General features: G+C 42.7%; 1 protein-coding gene across 2 annotated transcripts in view; it reads left to right on the top strand.

Annotated features, from left to right (window-relative positions):
• Positions 1–18,173, top strand: part of DUSP22 (dual specificity phosphatase 22) — a 96,924-nt gene extending 78,751 nt beyond the window's left edge. For both annotated transcript variants that reach the window (XM_081057321.1, XM_081057319.1), the window contains one exon: positions 15,379–18,173. In XM_081057321.1, the coding sequence (XP_080913447.1) occupies positions 15,379–15,560 (182 nt within the window). In that variant the 3' untranslated portion in view covers positions 15,561–18,173. The remainder of the gene's footprint in view (positions 1–15,378) is intronic.
• Positions 18,174–18,385: the final 212 nt, after the last annotated feature.

An 18,385-nucleotide genomic window follows, 5' to 3' on the forward strand; every position in this document is an offset into this window, starting at 1 on the left:
TGGTGGTGGGGGGGGACCGCAGCGTTTATTATTTACTTAGTCCCTGCTCTACAGTAACTGGTTTGCTTCTTATGCCAGCCCGGCAGCTAAGCCAGCTCAGAGGTCAGGTGCCCTGCCAGCCTCCTGCAAGTGAGATTCCCGGGTTTGGAGCATTGTAAGCAGCGCGGATGCCATTCTGTGGACCAGCGTGGGCGGAGGGGTGAGGGAAGGGGCCAGTGCTTGCTGAATGTGCTCTGCTAGCAGGCGCTGCAGTTGGAGATTGGGGGCCAGAGTGTGGGTCCACGTTGGAGGCCAGTCAGAAAGCAGCTGGTACAGCCACCCAGGTGACAGCAGATGGCTCCCTGAACAGGGTCATGGCTTGGAGACGGGAGGGGCCAAGGAGGCAGAAGGACTTGAGAGAGGCTGCGGAGAGAGAAGTGAGTAGTCTTGGTGCCAAACTGAATGTGGAGGAGTGAGGGCTTAGGGGCCGCGCCGCTGTCTGGAATCTCGCCTCCAGCACCATGTTTCCTCGCATGGTTCGTGTGTCTTCCTGCACTGTGATAGTGGTGTGTGGGCTCTGTGATTTCAAGGTTAGATTTAAAAGGACTGACTGCTAGACGTAGGGCCTCCTAGGGGGTTCATCTTGGCTGCGACCCAACTTTAACATCAGGTATTCAAATTTGTCCCTGCACCCAGAACAGACTCCCAGGAACCAGACTTGGGACAATTAATGTAGAATTCAGATGTCCAATTTCTTGATGAATGAATGATGAAACATTAGCTTTATGAAGACTAATTTTATTTCCTAGCCATGCTATCTCTTTCATTATCAAGATTTTTGGAAAGCAACACATTATACACCTTCAACTTACTTGTACACACTTGTACACAATGTCAATTATATCTGAATAAATCTGAAATAAATGAGTAAAACATCTTTTAAATCATAAAAGTAGAATTTGGGGAAGCCAAATGAGTCATTAGGCATTGTCCTGTGAGCATGGCCATGGAGCTGAGGGCTTGGGGCCGGTGCACCCTGATCTGGCACGCCCTGGAAATGCCATGCTGTGGCCCTAGCACACCCCACCGTCCTCCAGGCTCTCCGTGCCCTGAGGAGGCGCCTGCTTGTTGCCTGAAGTTGCCTTGCCTAGATCCTAGGCAGACTACCCTATTTATGTGCCCCCTCTGCCCACAGGGATTCTTGGACTTAAAGCGCACTTTTCAGAGTATCTTCATTGACCTGGGTGTCCACCCATGTCCTCAACAGCATTTGTGCTCTGCCCTGAGGGTGGTTTCCCACTAGTACATTTTAAGATTTATTAGGTGCTGGTTCTTTCTAGTTTCTGTCTCAGTGGGGAACCCCACTTTCACCTTCTGGGGCTATTTCAATGTTACTTGTGCATAGAAACAACCTATAATGTGCAATGATTGCCGTGTGTGCGTGTGCGCATGCACATGTGGTTTGTGTGTGTGTGTGTGCGCACAGCTGTAGTTTATTGTTTTTAAATTATATTTTAGAGAAGTCCTTAACCTTCAGTGGAGTTGTGTCTGCAACATGAAGGGGCGTGTTGAGCTCAGGTACTAGGCACCAGGGAAACGTCAGAGCTCATATTGCACAACCAGAGCTGGTCACAAAGGCTGCTCTGCACACCAGCAGCTAGTCATAAAAATAGGGAACACACTAAGAATCAAAACCCTGTGATCCCACATTAGAGACTCCTCCCATCCTCACCCTGAGTTATTAATAATTTTATTAAGAATGTGCTTTCAACATGCTTGTATTTATATATGTACTTAACAAGAAATCACCAAGACTTCAGAGGGAAGTTCCTCTTCCCTTTCCTTTCTATTGCCCAGAGAGAAAGGGAGACACCGAGAAAAAGCAAACAAACAAACAGAGTGCCTCTGACTTGTCCCTGGCAGCCTGAGCATGTCCACCGTTCCATCTTAGGGTTTGTAGGCTCCACTTAGGCCTAAGGCTCATGGGGACTGTCAAGTGTTTGGAACTGTGAAATGCACTGCATGTTTGTCATCATGCTCTCGTTTTACTGCTCCTGCTAGGGATTTTGAGGCCTGTGACTACAACAATGGGACATGATTATTTCTGCTAGTATCAAAATTAGTATTCTGTTTTTCAACTTAGACGTAACTGCCTCAATAAACATCTGACTAAAGGTTGCAAGTGCCTCCTGTGTCTCCATCGGAGGAAAGAGTTGCCAGCACATGTTTGAACATCTGCGAGTTTGGGTTTATTTTGGCTATATCTCCATGCAAACTCCTGATCATAAAGAGTGAGTAGTTCCTCAAGCTTCTAGTTCAGTTATTAGAGTCAGTGTCAAAAGAGCTATTTTAGCAGGTGACTGAAAGTCCTCCTGAATATTCTAAGTGTGGTGTCACTTTATTTAGAGGTAGGTTTAGTAGGAGAGACTTTTAGGATGGGATTTTACCTGAGCAAATCCTTTGTACAAAGGCCTGTTTAAGAAAACTAGGTGGGAGTGGGGTGAGGGCTTTGATTTGTTAGAGGTAACTATCCCCTCTAGGAGCAGTGTAGTCTGGGACAGCTTTTGGAAACAGTACTGACCACACCATTTCCCAGCTTGATCCAAGAAGACCACATCAGTTTGCAGTGGCCTTTCTACTTGGCTTCTCAGTCCCCCAGGACACACACTCATGACAAGCAATTTGTGCTGATGGAACATTGCCTCAGCATGGCATTGGCCCCTCTCTTCCCTCAGTGTCTGCTTATCATCAATTGCCCTGCCCTTGGCCTCACACACCCACCCCCAGAAGTGGCCAGCACAAACAGGAACCATACTTTCTGGAGAGCAGGCTTGCCTTTTGTTGGTCGGTTCTGGGTTTCCCCAAGGCCGTGAGGGGGAGCCTTTTTGGAAAATAAAGATCAAAAGGCCTGTACATGTGCACTAGAGAAATGTCACCTTCTGCTTTGCAAAGGGTGTGCCTTGCATGGCAAGAGGTCCAAGTGGTACAGAGCTTCCTCAGCATGGGGTCCCTAGAGAGCCTTGTCATGTGCTGGGGTCAGATGTCCTGATTCTACTTGGTTTGTGTCAAGTCATACCAATGTGACGGAGAGGCAAGGAGGTATGAGAGGAGAGGAGTGTTTCTGGACTGTTTGTGGCAGCTTTTATAAATCTTCAAAATCGAGGTACACCCAGAGCTCTGTGGCAGGGGTGGGCTGAAACCCACTTTGTGCCTGGTGTTTCCTGACTCAGCAGAGGGGCTGTGAGTTCTCTGCTTGACCAGGTCCCTGCCTTCATCCTCAGATCCTGATGGAGCAGGTCGGTGGGTGTGAGGAGTACTTAGCAAATGAGAGACCCAGGCCCTCATCAAGTGAGAGGGGAGGCATGGTGGTCACATGCCAGACAGGCTTGGCTAAGGTCCAGTTTCATTCCATTTCTCTGGAATACGTTGGGGAAGTCCCAGAGGAGGCAGCCCACTCATGTGGGGAACTTCTTCTCAACACTAGCGTGAAAGAAACTCCCTAGGAAGGAAGGATGAGCAGTGCTAGATGGCACCCTGTCTAGTGGTACCGTGATGTGGCCAGAGCCAGTCTCCATTATAGCCTTCCTGAGTGGCATTTTTGTATCTAGAAAGGCCCCTTCTAATCCCAAAGACCTTCCACTGATAGAAAGACAATCAACCTCATGATGGTCACTTAATGTGACAGGAGCTGGCATTGAGATTTTTTCTTGCAATCACATCCTCATGACAATCTCGTGAGATAAGTTTTAATGCACCCCAGTTTTTCAGATGAAGAAACTAAGTTCTAGAGAACTTGAGCATTGCTCAGTCTCAGGGCTAGAGTAGCCACATAAAGACTGGAATCTAAGCGGTGCAACTCGGCGGTGCCTACAGTCAGCACTCTATTCAGAATGCAAGTACCACTGGGATGTCCACACTGATGAAATGCTGACAGTCATGTGCATTCATGTGCAATTTACTTTCTGAAGATGGATTTACATTAGGTTAAAGGCTTCATGTGGAGGTTAAGAGTGAAGATAGGCAGTGGTACAAGGAAAAGTCATTTCTTTTTTCTTTCCACCAAAACCTGCCTGTTGTGGGTTGACTATGGCTGCCATACATACCTCCAGGAGGCATTTCTGCTTTAGCCTGGAGGCGCAGGCAGAGTACTGGGATGTCCTGGGGCCGCAGAAGGCCCTTTGCAGAAATCTAGATTCTCCCCCTGTGTGGGGGGTGGTAAGATTAGTGCCGGCACCCTAAGCAGATGGTGTTCTGTGCTCTGTCCTTGATGTGCCGTTGTTATACAGACTGAGGAACTCTGATGTCTGGTGAGATTTTTGCAAGAAGCTCAGGGACTTGGTGTTACTCAACTCAACGCAAATGTAGACACTCATCAAGGACAGGGTCAAGGGAAACAACAGTGGACATTGAGGCAACCTGAGACTGGCAGGACCCCCTTCCAGCCATTGGAGTTGATGGGCAGGGCTGGGAGATGAGGTCCCCAGAGCCCAGTGAGAACAGGAATGTGCAGGGGTGCCCTGCAGAGCCTGGGCAGCGTGAGTCTTCTAGGAGGGAACAGGTTACAAGTGGCCCATCTCATATCCTCTTATCCTGTCTCCCCGAACCCAATGGGAAGTTGGCCAGCAGAGGAGCCTGTATGCTATGGCCCATGGGGGACTGCCTTACACCAGTGCGGCAGAGACTCACTGATAGGATGGAGGAAGTGCCGCTAGCCTCTAAGAAGTATCTGAGTGTCACCAGCTGGCACTAAAAGTGGGTCTGAGCTGGGATTCTGGTATTTTCTACATCCTTTGCCCCAGAAGTGTGCTGTCTGAATCTTGGCCTGTGAGTCACTGATTTCATCTTTAGAAAGCATTCTAGAAGCATCCGTGCCTGCTAATGTGCCCCCACTGACCTAGGCTTTCCCTAGGCTTATGTGGAGAAATGGCACCCTCCAAGGGAAGGCCATCAGGGTCTGCAAGTGTCTGAGCATCTGCCCTGAACTGTGCCCTCATGACAAGACCTCCAGCCATGAAGAGCAGGGGAGGATACTCTACAGTGGCTCAGTCATGCCACGGTGCCCACAGCTGACCGTGAGAGCCACTGCATGAAATGCTTTACACCTAGCACCATGCAGACTGCCAGAAAGTAAAGGAAGAATTAGGCAGGACAGCCTTGTCTTCAAAGATTTTAATTGACGGGGGCAGTCACTCCTAAATATTCTGCTTCAAGCGAATTTTAAGCATAGAAGCATGCTTGATGGAGAGTGCCCTAGCTGGGAATGGAGATCTTAGGAGAAGAGTCAAGGGCATTCAGGGCAGAGGGTGATATGAAAGCAAAGGCATAGGTGGGAGTGAATGCGGTGAACTTGGAAGCTTCCCTCAGACCTGCCCTAGGGAAAGTGACTGTAAGAGAAGGTAGAGATTGGAAAGTGGAAGACGCTGGATTATAAGTGCTGAGGAACGTCCTTGCTCTGTAAACTGTGGGCAGCCATGGGAGGACATTGGGTTTGATTTGGGCCCATGCAGGATGGGCTGGAGGCAAGAAGGAAAAGCAGTTTGGAGGTAGAAGGGACAGTCATCACAGCCTGATTTGATGCCCCATGGGACCTCTCCAAAGATGAATCTACCAAGTGAGATGACTGACATAATTAGATAATCACCACCTTAAGTAGTGACAGGTGGTGCAGGTTTCCAGAAGCAGGTGTACAAAACGTTATTGGCAGATAGCACCTGTGACAGGACAGGGAGGAGACTGATGGGGACAGAGGCCAGTGGGCCACAGGGCAGACCCACCTCTCAGCCAGAGGGACTTGGGGGTAGGCATGGCAGTTGCTCAGAATGGTGGCCTGGAAAATGGGGCAATGTGGTCCTAAGAGGCCAGAACTCAATCAGGGGCGCTCACCCAGCTCACCCAGCTCAGGGCAGGGCAAGCTGGTGGCTCTTTTGGACACCTGGTACTGAATCATGACCTTGCGTAGATCCTTCTCCACAAAGTCTCACTTTGTGGACTTCCTGAAATGCTTCACCCAAACGCCAGTGCTCAACCATATGCCTTCCAGTGTGGCTTGGTCACTGGAGTGTCTCTGTGAGTTGAAGCCCCCCCCCCCACTCCCCTCGTCCCCTCTCCTCCTCCTCCCTCTGAATCAGAGCTAGGTGCCTTGGGGAAGCATGAGAGAAATACCAGGAGTTAGGGAATCCCACCTGTCCCTCCTCAGCCACACCAAGGGTGAAATAGAACCCCTCCACTCCCAGTGCAGGGGATGTGGGGACACATTGGCTATAGAACATTTATAAAAACTATTTTTAATAAATAATTAAAAGTTAGTCTATTTTTTATTACCACCAAGAGCCAACAATCCAAGAACATGAGTGATAAAATACGCCTCCCTGCAAAATTATTTTGTTGATCTAAGTCTAGACAATGACTGTGTCTACTGTAGAGTTTTAATAATAAACTTCAAATGTGCACATTCTCTTTTTTTTTCTTATTTTTTTCTCATTTAATCTCTGTGCATCTCACCTATAAAAACAACAGGACCTACTTCATGGGGTTGGGGTGAAGGTCAGATGAGTTCCGCGTGGGGAAGGTTCAGAAGGTGCACTGACACATTGTAAACTCATTAGTGATGATAACTTTGGCCAGTTCAGAGGCTCTGCTTGGGAATTGCACAAAGATCAATGAAATGATAATTTTATTTTATTTATTTATTTATTTTTTAATTTTTTTTATTTATTTATTTATTTATTTATTTATTTATTACTTTCAGGTGTACAAGACAAGGTAATACTTAGACGTTCATCATTTATATCCCTCACACTGTGAAAACCCCCCTCCCCCCATCCACTATCCCTCCGACCTCACACTGAACCATCACATTATATATATAAAATTATAGTTGGCATTCATTAATGTTTAGCTTCTGATGTACAATGCCATGATCAGGTATCCACAGTATCCCTGAGGTGGTCTCCCAAATAGGACGCATGTCCATCGGATACCCAACAAAATCTTTACAACATTATAGAATACCTTCCCCAAATTAATTTTCAAAAGAAAAACCCTGAGGCCATCTTGTGGTTACCAGCTGCTTCCAAATCCCTTCACCTTTCCCCTTATCCCCAACCCCCTCCCACACACCCATCTAACCACTCTCGGTTTTTTCTCTGCGTCCCCAAAACTGACTCTGATTAGTTCATTCACATAGTCTTTTCTTTAGATTCCATATATAAGTGAGATCATATGGTACTTGTCTTTCTCTTTCTGACTTATTTCACTTAACATAATGCTCTCTTGATCCATCCATGTTGCTGCAAATGATAAGATTTCTTTCTTCTTCATGGCTGCGTAATACTCCATTGTATAAATGTACCACAGCTTCTTAATCCAGTCATCTACCGATGGGCATTTTGGTTGTTTCCATATCTTGGCTATTGTGTAAAGTGCTGCAATAAACATAGGAGTGCATACAGATTTTTGAATTGGAGTTTTGGATTTCTCCGGGTAGATGCCTAGGAGTGGAATTACTGGATCATAGGGTAGTTCCATTTTCAGATTCCTGAGATACCTCCATACTGTTTTCCATAGTGGCTGCACTAATCTGCAGTCCCACCAACAGTGCACTAGCGTTCCCTTTTCTCCACATCCGCGCCAGCATTTGTTGTTTGTTGATTTATTGATAATAGCCATTTTGACTGGAGTGAGGTGGTATCTCATTGTGGTTTTTATTTGCATTTCTCTGATGGTTAGTGAGGTTGAGCATTTCTTCATATGTCTTCTTGCCTTCTGTATGTCCTTCTTAGAGAAATGTCTCCCCAAGTCCTCTGCCCATTTTTTAATTGGGTTGTTTGTTTTTTTGGAGTTGAGTTGAGTAAGTTTTTTATAGATTTGTGATATTAATCCCTTATCAGATATATCATTGGCAAATATCTTTTCCCATACAGTAGGATCCCTTTTTGTTTTATTGATGGTTTCCTTTGCTGTGAAAAAACTTTTTAGTTTGATGTAATCCCACATGTTTATTTTTTCTCTTACTTCGCTCGCGCGAGGGGATATATCAGTGAAAATCTTACTCCGGGTAATGTCCATGAAGTTTCTTCCTATATTTTCTTCTAGATATTTTATGGTTTCAGATCTTACATTTAAGTCTTTAAGCCATTTTGAATTTGTTTTTGTATATGGTGTAAGGAGGTGGTCCAGCTTCATTTTCTTGCATGTGTCCGTCCAGGTTTCCCAACACCACTTATTGAACAGACTATCTTTACCCCATCGTACATTCTTGCTTCCATTGTCGTAGATTAGATGGGCATATAGGCATGGATTTATGTCTGGACTCTCTATTCTGTTCCATTGATCTATGTATCTATTTTTATGCCAGTACCATGTTGTTTTGATTACTGTAGCCTTGTAGTATAGTTTGAAATCAGGTATCGTTATACCTCCCACTTTGTTCTTATTTCTCAAGATTGCTGAGGCTATCCGGGGTCTTTTATGGTCCCATATAAATTTTAGGATTATATGTTCTATTTCTGTGAAAAACGTCGTTGGTAGTTTGATAGGAATTGCGTTGAATATGTATATTGCCTTAGGCAGTATGGACATTTTAACTATATTAATTCTTCCTATCCATTAACATGGAATGTGTTTCCATCTATTTATGTCTTCTTTCATTTCTTTCTTCAGTGTTGTATAATTTTCTGAGTACAGATCCTTTACATCTTTGGTTAGATTTATTCCCAGATATTTTATAGTCTTTGGAGCAATTGTAAATGGAATTGTTTTTTTAATTTCTCCTTCTGATATTTTATCATTGGTATATACAAATGCAACTGATTTCCGAATGTTAATTTTATATCCTGCTACTTTACTAAATTCATCTATCAGTTCTAATAGTTTCTTGGTGGAGTCTTTAGGGTTCTCTATATAGTATAATGTCATCTGCATATAATGATAATTTTACTTCCTCCTTACCAATTTGGATGCCTTTTATTTCTTTCTCTTGTCTGATTGCTGTGGCTAGAACTTCCAGCACTATGTTGAATAGAAGTGGAGAAAGTGGGCAATCTTGTCTTGTTCCTGATCTTAGGGGAAATGGTTTTTGCTTTTCCCCATTGAGTATGATGTTAGCTGTGGGTTTGTCATATATGGCCTTTATTATGTTAAGATATGATCCCTCTATTCCCACTTTCTTAAGGGTTTTTATCATAAAAGGTTGCTGTATTTTATCAAATGCTTTTTCTGCATCTATTGATATGATCATGTGATTTTTATTTTTCATTTTGTTAATGTGGTGTATCACATTAATTGATTTCAAATGTGCACATTCTTTAATTAACAATGTGTTCTATTCAGAACTTAATGTAGAGAACTGTCAGTTAACAGGCAGTACTGGCACACAAAGAATCAGCTAGGCTTTTATTTTCTTCTTTAGTAAATTCAGCAAGATTTGCAATCTGAGCTCCATGGGGGCAATTTCATCTCCAACTCCTGTGATACAACATTTGTGCTTTTGCAGAGTTGATTTGAAATAATATAGTCAGTTACTTCAATCTGGCATTCTGTGTGGCTACTGGAATGTTTACTTGTCTTTAAAATGTTTTCATTGCAGAGATATTTGAAAGCCCTTAGAATTAGTCTGAAAGAAACATAGACATACTATTTATCGAATTGGATATGAGTGGGATTTTTATGATTCTCCCAATCTTATCCTTTTGTTTAACACTTTTCCTAATTATTTGTATATCTGTTGCTTAACCTGAAAGAAATTTTTCAAAATTAAAATAAAGCAAAGTGTTGTGTGATCAATGCTGAGTGCAGATAGAGTGACAAATCTGACATAAAGAGAAGTTCAGTTTTGACAAAATCATTTAGAAATTTTCAGAATCGAAGGCTCAGAAAAAAATTGTAATTATTAATTAATATGACAGACCAACATATAGGTATACGTTTTTCCCTATTTTTCAAAATATGCATTATTGTAATTACAAAGTATTAGTACATGACATTTTCCTTTTTACTGTGATATTTAATTTTTGTTCTTATTTATTTATTGGCATGATAAGTATAAAATTCAGTACAAGAAAAATTTTACAGCCTGTGTTTCTTTTCTGTCCCTTGTTATTCTTTGTTTCGTTCCACAACTATTACTGATTGTCACACAATGGACGTGGGTGTCAAATGCAGTGTGTACCTGTGCTCACAAGGTTCTTCATGAAAAACAAAACAAACGTTAATGTGCCTCACTTTCCTCTTTCTGTATCAACCACTTTTTCTTGGAAGTGTTGGAGGCACTGGAAGGCTACCTGATCTCCCTATGACCTGGTCGGTGGCTGCCCTGTCTCCCTGTTCTCATTTGGTTTTATCACATCTCCTCAGACTTGGCCAGCTATTTTTCCTGTAGAAACAGAATTAAAAAGATAATGACAATTCTGACTTTCACATGTTCCTTTCATTTTTTCTGGTTCTTTCTCCAAAGATAATTGAAGATTACCTTCATTATTTTTGAGGGCCCTGATGAGAAATTTGATTTATTTTTCATGTACTGTGTTCCCCTGTGGTGTCCCTTCCATGAAGAGACTCAGTGTCAGAAAATCGACATTTCACATGAAGTCAATGGAGGCTGAAGCTTCTGCTTTATCTTTGTCAAAGAATTCCCAATTTAAAGTGTGTCTTTAAATTGCTAGCTCTCCTAGTGCCTTCCAGAGAGTCAGAATTATATTATTAATAACTCTATGTACATACAATTTATTACGACTACTTCCTCTACTGCAAAAATCATAGTATACCTCTGTTTGGTGATAGGATCTAATTTAAATGTTTGTGAATGTTTGGACACCTCCCAGTCCTAAAACAGAGCTTTCCTCTGCGCGGACATCACCAAGCACATTTCTCTGTCACAGGGTACAAGCCTCTGCCAATGGGCATGCAGCTTCTCGAGGGCAGGGCCTGCAGCACAGTTGGTGCTTTCATCCTATTCTACCGTGAACCCTTGTCAAATCCTTGACCCCGTTGTTTGCTCTGCTCTGGCCTGCTCCGCATGCTGTCAGAGCCTCCCAGTGGCCTTGCTTTATTCAGGCCATAGCTGTATAGCCTGGAGCCAGTAAGCATGGCTGCAGGGTCCCCCCACACGGCCCCTGGCTCCGTCCTTGTCCTCCAGCTTATGACCCCAGGGCATAAACACTCTGCTGGTCTCTCCCACAACTTCTCTCCCATTTCTTGGCAAGCGTGTGTTCTTGGGGCCACACGCTCTCCATCTTTTTACTTGTGTGTTCAGTGAGAGGTGGCTGAACCATCTAATGGTGAACAAAAGACCGTCGGTCACTGAGTCCTTCCTATCCACCCACCCAATTTTTAGGAATATGCTCGGGACCTTCTCTGCCTCCATATAGCTAGCACAGTGGAAACTGGAGGAGTCTGAACATTCTGTGAAATGGGCAGGACCTGCTGAACGCAACCCGAGCTTCAGAATCTTCCCTGTGAGCTGACAGCATCTGTTTCTCAGCCTTTCTTTAAAAGTAAATAAAAGTCAAATATTTTGGGAATTGAATCTTAGCCTCTTAAACTTTCTATTATCAAGTCCTTCCCACTAGCATCCTAAGCTTGTTTTATTTTGCTTCTTTAGCAAATAATAATAATAATAATAATATGTTCATTTCTTTTTTCTGTGTTTAAGACAATCAATCAAAATTAGTGGTGACCCCACTGTGCCTCAGCAATGGGCCAGACCACTGCCCTACTGAACTTACATGTCTACTCAAGGGGTCAGGGCTGCCCCAGACCTGTGACTTGCTTCTGCAGCCCCAACCAGAGCCCATCCACACTTTTCTGGCTTCACCTACCTTCTTATGGCTTGGATTTTTAAACTATTACATATTTCTTGCAATATTGTTGACCTTATTCTTGTCACCTTTCACTCAAATCCATCCACTTACTATCTGATAGCCTTGTTGTATTTCCTGGATCTGTTCATTCACCACCTTTCTCACAATTTTCACTCATTTCTCAGAAGAGTTGAGGCTGATTGTTTGCTGTGAAACTAGCTCTGGACAAAGTTCACAATACCAGTTAAAACGGTTGCTTAAAGCAACTGTTCTTTGAGATACAGTATCTTTGTGATACTGAAATCTCACGCCTCTCTAGAAAAGACATGAGCTAATATTGAACAACCTGAGTGACAAGCCCTAGGCCCACACGTTCACAGCCCAGGCCCCCTGCAGACCCCCGCCTCGCGTCTCAGGTGCCCGTGGTGGACTGCAGTGCACAAGCAGCACGCAGGGGTATGCATCTGTTTTATTTTACAACATCTCTTCTTCTGGTTTTTTAAGGGAAAGACCACACTCTCTAAGTTTACTGTCCAACAGCTTCTTTCTGAGATTATGAAATTTTGTTTCCCCCCAAAAAAATAAGTCAATGAAGAAAGGAAGAAAACTACTTTTTCTCGGTCAATTCTATGATGCTTTATCAAGTGCTTTCCACTTGCAGAGCATTTTCACATATATTTACTCATTGTACCAACAAGTCTGTGGACTCAACAGCACCCACATTTAGCTGCCAACTAGTGGAACCCGATCTAGAACTCAGGTCTGACTCCTAGCCTAGTGCTCTTTGCACTGCACCATGTTAGAACCAATGCACAACAAACTCTTCTCGGTGGCAAAACAAGGATAATCTGCCAAAATAATTTAGAAACAAAGGTCGAGGCAGCTTTATAATTTGACATAGTTGGTTCTCAGTGGATTAATTTATGAATTAATAAAGTGGAAATAAATAGAAAATGAGGCCACAGTTAACTAGTCTGTGAGAGAGTGCTGTCTTCTCATGGTACGTTTATGCAGGAAAATTGCTTTCCTCTACGACTTCGAATCTGAAATCGTCTTTGAGGCTTGTAGATTTGAATTGGTTGTGTCTGAAATCCACTGAAGAAGTCCAGACAAGTGAGTGGCCTCTCAATTATGAGGGGCAGCAGATAGGAATGGGTCTCTGGGAGGAACACTGATAGACAAGCTATGAGAAACCAAGGTAGAAGAACCAAAAAGAAAAAGTGCAGAAAGAAGTAAGAGGCAAGGCAGAAGCTGCACAGGAGAGGGAATGAGATGGGTGTTCCAAGAGCTGAGCAAACAGGGAGAAGGGAATTTGATCTGAGTCAGGACAGATTGTGTGGGAACAAGGGCTCACGCCAAGGGGTTCCCATGCACTCCTGGGGGTCTGCTAGGGGCAGTGAAGGGTGCTCCATCTGTAGTTCAACAGATCAAGTGCTGAGTTATGCATTCTGGGAAACAGAGCTCTGTATCAATGACAAATTCAGTCTTACACCAAATCATCAGATGTAAGTTAATGCAATTTTAGTGCCATAGAGTTAATCTCCTCTTGCCCAGAGGTAAGAATTGTTTTGCCCCCAAACTTAAACAAAAAACTCAAGTCTATGGAAAAGAATGGACTTTTTCAAAAGAAAAGTTTGAATAGGGCAACAAGCAATGGGGCAATTGAAGAGCAGCTTTGATAACCACTGAAGAGACAATAAGTAAATATTTTGAAAGACAGTGATTAAGGACAATGGTTAAAATATCTCTGACTTTCTTAGCTAGATTTAACCTAGTCAGGAATCAGTACCCTCCTCCACTTTGGTTTCTATGGATTTAAAACTCAAAGATTAGAAAGCAAAAAACCATAGTGTTCTTTGGAAATGAAAGATAACTTGGTATTTAAGAAAACAGCCTAATCAGCACATGGCAGCAAGGATTTTATTTTGTCCCAGCCATATGTTTCTCCACCTTAGCATGGAGCTTGACGACAGTCCATATGTGGAAAGAAAACTTCAAAATTACTTCTGATGCTTATATTTATTTATTTACCCAAAAGAGGTAGGCAACATTTGACGTAAAACAAAGCAAAACAAACTTTGGATCTTTAGTGATGTCACCTCTTAGTCCATATTTTAGGAGACGCTTACTTTGAAAATGTGTTTGTTGCCTGAATCCTGCTCAGCAGGATGTCACGGTAAAATTTTGATGTGCGTACTTCCCAGCACATGCCTGAGACAAGTGCTGTTGTCCTGGTGCTCTCTCAGCACCTGTTGTCATAGTTGATGAGAAAAAAAATCAAAGAGAACGTTCTAGCTGACGTGTCCCAGGAAACAGGAGGGGTTGAATCAGGTAGATCATCATCTCCCTGCCCTGCAAGGTGGGTCTCATCAGAACCGTGTGCTATTTCAGTGATTTTTCCTGAAATGTTGGCAGGCGTTGTTGGGCCTCTGGCCTTCCTGGTTGCCTTGCTGAGGCCCAGGGTGAATTCTTCAGTCCTCAGTTTATTAGGCCTTAAAAATAGGGACAGAATTTCTTAGAATTTCAATGTTCTATGACATCTCAGATGTAGAGTCGTTAAAAGAAGAAAGTGTCTTTTTTTGTGTCGCCTGGGGGAAATTTAAATTATTGAAATTATCTCTTCTCTTCCATGTCCCCACAGTTTCCAGCTAAAGGGAGTGGGTTGTAAATTTACTATCAACACTTTCCTTTGCCCCAAATTTTGCCAGATTGAGGTCGTGGAATAACCCAAATAACCCAATTTCTAACCCATTTCTCCTTTTTCTTAGCTCCATCAGAGCTGAAGATTCTAGAAATTTCAAGTGCTGCCTCACTTAAGGCTGTGTATTTGGCCAAGTTAGTGTTTATAAGTTACCAGGAAGAGCCCCTTCATCCCACTTGCTAACATGCCCAAACAGGTTATGAACCCCCCGAAAATGATTAGGCCTCTAAGTAAGAGTGAATATAGTAAATATTTTTTACAGTAAATTAATAGCAGCTGAACATTTTCCAAGAAGACATGTGCTGTTGCATTTACAATAAGAGAGTCCCCAGAATTTCTCTGAATAGCAACAACAATAGCAAAATAGCAAAAACAATAGCAAACAATAGCAAAAAAGGAAAGCTTTTTAAATTTTATTTTACTATGGCAGAGGTGTGAGTGGGTACTGGGGGATTCTGAGTGGTTTCAAACCTTTTTCCCTTCACATATCATGTCACATAGGCATGTTTCATCATGAATGTAACTTATTTTCTTTGCTAACAGCATAGACTGTCTTACACAACAAACCCTTGCTAATTGCCGTCTTCTTTCTGGCTATGTTGAACATGAGTGACCATGCGTACACGTCATTTTCCATAGAAAGACACATAGTAGCAGTAATTAAACAGCCCGTTGAGTCGCATCAGGTGCTAACAGACATTGCAGCTGTCTGGCCGGCAAAAACATTGTGGGCTTACTCTAACGGTCATTTGGGTTGATAGAATGTGGGGCATTGGGCTCTGCTTTTAGGAGACTGCTTCCCGTAGCTGAAGGAAATCACTGGGATTAGGTATACGTCCTGTTTTGATTCTCTTCTTCTGCAATACATTTTATCTTTCTTTTTTTTTTTTTTGAAAACAGCTTTATTGAGGTCAAATTTACATACCATAAAATTCATCCATGTAAAGTACACTGCGGTGATTACTGGGACACCTACAACATCGTGCAGCAGTCACCGTAATCCAGATTCTGGACATTTCATCACCCCAATAAAAGTCCTCATGGCCGTCTGCAGTGAGTCCCCACTCCGGCCCCAGCACTGACAGCCAATGATCTGCATTCTGTCTCTATGCATTTGCCTTTGCCAGACATTCATATAAATGGGACCATTTGTATATAGTCTTTCGTGTCTGGCGGCCTTCACCTAGCATAAAGTGTTTTTAGATTCATCCATGGTGTATTTCCTTTTTTATTGAACAGTGGGGTTTGCTTTTTATTGGAGTTAAGGGCTGATCACTAGTGGGTTGGACAGTGGTTCTCCACTGGGGTCAGTTTGTAAGACATCTGGAGGCATTTGGCATTGTCACAGCTGGAATGGGGACTGCTGCTGATACCCGGCAGACAGAGGCCAGGGACGCCGCTAAGCCTCCTGCCGAGCCCAGAACAGCCCCACAACAAACAGTTATGTGGCTCAGAACGTCAGTGCGGCTGAAATTGAGAATCTCGGAGTTAGACTTTGCTGAATTTCTACTTATCTTCAGGCTACATGTTTAAAACCAAGTATTTCATGATGGAAATCTTCCCTTTGATTATAATACATGTCATTGCATTAGGGTCCTATTTGTCTAATTTCATGTATGCTTAAAATATGAACTCATGTGAGTAACTGATCTCTTTTTTAACATTGGGGAAAATTCTGGAATCTCCAAAAATATTGTATTCAGTAGATTGCACTGTCCACCAGAGAAAACACTGAAGAAAAAAAGAGTTATATATAATTCTATATATAATTCTTGTTTCCTGGTTGATATCTCAATACAACCTGGTTTTGAAAATTTAGCAACAGGAAAGTAGCAAACACGGTTGGCTTGTACAGCTTAAGTTTCCAGGAAGCCACAGGAACCATTTGGGAGGCTTATAATAAAAGCATTTAATGAATGACATTATAGTTATTTAGCAACAAATTGCACCAAAATTTTTATGGCATGAGGACCAATATTATGCACTCTAGTTACAAGCATATTTTGCCAGTTCAGCTTCAGAATTTTGAATCTGCTGAGTTATTCTTAATGTTAGTAAATAAAGTTTATATGGGGGCAGAAGTTAAAAGAAAACAGATCTAAAACAAACAAAACTAAAGAAGTTCTTATCACCTAACATTTGGTACAGCATAAAACCCCTCTTGGATTGAATAAGAAGAAATGAGCCAGAATTAAAATATTTTAACTGTGACCAGAGACTCCCTGACTGCTCAATTTTTTTCTCTGGGATGGTTGAGATGCCAAGAGGTGAAAGTCTATCTCTCAGGTCTTTTGAGCTTTGTGCACTGATGAATTGAAAACAAAGTACTGTGTTTGGAGATTAAGAACTAAGAGGAGACTGATGTGATGTGAGTTTATAAACTTTACGCGGTAGAGGGTACCTTTGGGAATTTGACAAACAGTGGGGTTTCAGCTGCGCTTGGCAACTTCTCCTCACTCTGACCCCTCTCTAGCTCCAGTGGGCAGTGCTGTCTCAGCTCTTGGAAACCTGGGGCAGTTATGGAGAAAGGTGAGGAGGTGGAGTATCTGGTATTCTGGATAGGTGGAGAGGGGTGCAGAATGGGGTCTTCTGCTGGCTCTTCTGCATTTTAATGTCCTCGGTCACCCCTGAGTCTCAGTAGCATGGCACTTCCTCTTTACATTAATAGTAAACCACATCAGAAATACGCGTAGAAGTAAAAGGAGGGCAACAAACGTGTACACACACATGCATATGTGCACATATACAATATGCAAGTAACACGTGCACACACACGTACATATGCATAGTTGCACACACAATGTGTGCATGTACAGACCCACATGTACACATGACAAATGTGCATACATCTATATGCATCTCCATGAACATATACATTCGATACATGCATACACACGTGTGCTCAGACACATCCATGCACACTTCCTCAGAATTACCACGGGCACTTTGTACACATTTATTCATCACTGATAGGTAGATATTATGTGCCTGTGTTACAGTTGATGACACGTGATCGGAGTGATTGAAGAATTTGCCCGGAGCCGCTGAGCTGGCGTGTAATAGCGCCTGGACGCAAAGCAAGCTTTCTCCAAATCCACGTTCTAAAGAGAGAAGCCGCACAAAAGGAAAGCTTGCCTCTAAAACCTACAATTTGAACAATTAAAAAATCAGTGCTTGCAGGAGTAAGGGGTAGTGGGAGACGAATAGGCAGAGCCACAAAAGCAGTGACAATGATGGATATGTGTCATTATACACTTTTCCAAACCCATAGGATGTCCAACTCAAGAGTGAGCCCTAATGTAAACCATGGACTCGGGGTGATGATGACGTGTCAGTGTAGTTTTTGATGTAACAAATGTAACAAATGTCCATTCTGGAGCCAGATGTTCATACTGGGGGGGGCTGTGTGTGAGTGTTGTGGGGAGAGGGCAGGAGACATACGCATGGAAATCTCTGTACCTTCCTCTCAAGTTTGTTGTGAACCTAAAACTGCTCTAAAAAATAAAGTCCGTGTTAAAAAAGAAAAAGGATATAGTACCTGCACACATAAATGTGTCAGCTCAGTTATTCCAGTGCTGTTCAGAGAGGATTCAGCCTCAGCGATGAAATGTCCCACCTGAATGTGAGCTCAGGAATATGGCCAATCTGTGTTTCTCTCTCCTTCTCCCTCTCTCTAAACTAAAGTGCTTTATTCCGAAGATAAAAATATTTGCTAAACACTGAAATAGTATATATGAAATATAAAAAAGAAAGTAAAAGTTACCTCTAGTTCTTCACCTAGAGATAAACAACCTTAATTTAACATCTACTGAATATTACTCTTCTATCTCTCTAGGCCGATTAGATAGATGATATAAATGATAGATAAATAGATGATAGATGATAGATAGATGATAGATAGATAGAT

The sequence above is a fragment of the Rhinolophus hipposideros genome (assembly GCF_964194185.1).
Source record: "Rhinolophus hipposideros genome assembly, chromosome: 8".
Taxonomy (NCBI): domain Eukaryota; kingdom Metazoa; phylum Chordata; class Mammalia; order Chiroptera; family Rhinolophidae; genus Rhinolophus; species Rhinolophus hipposideros.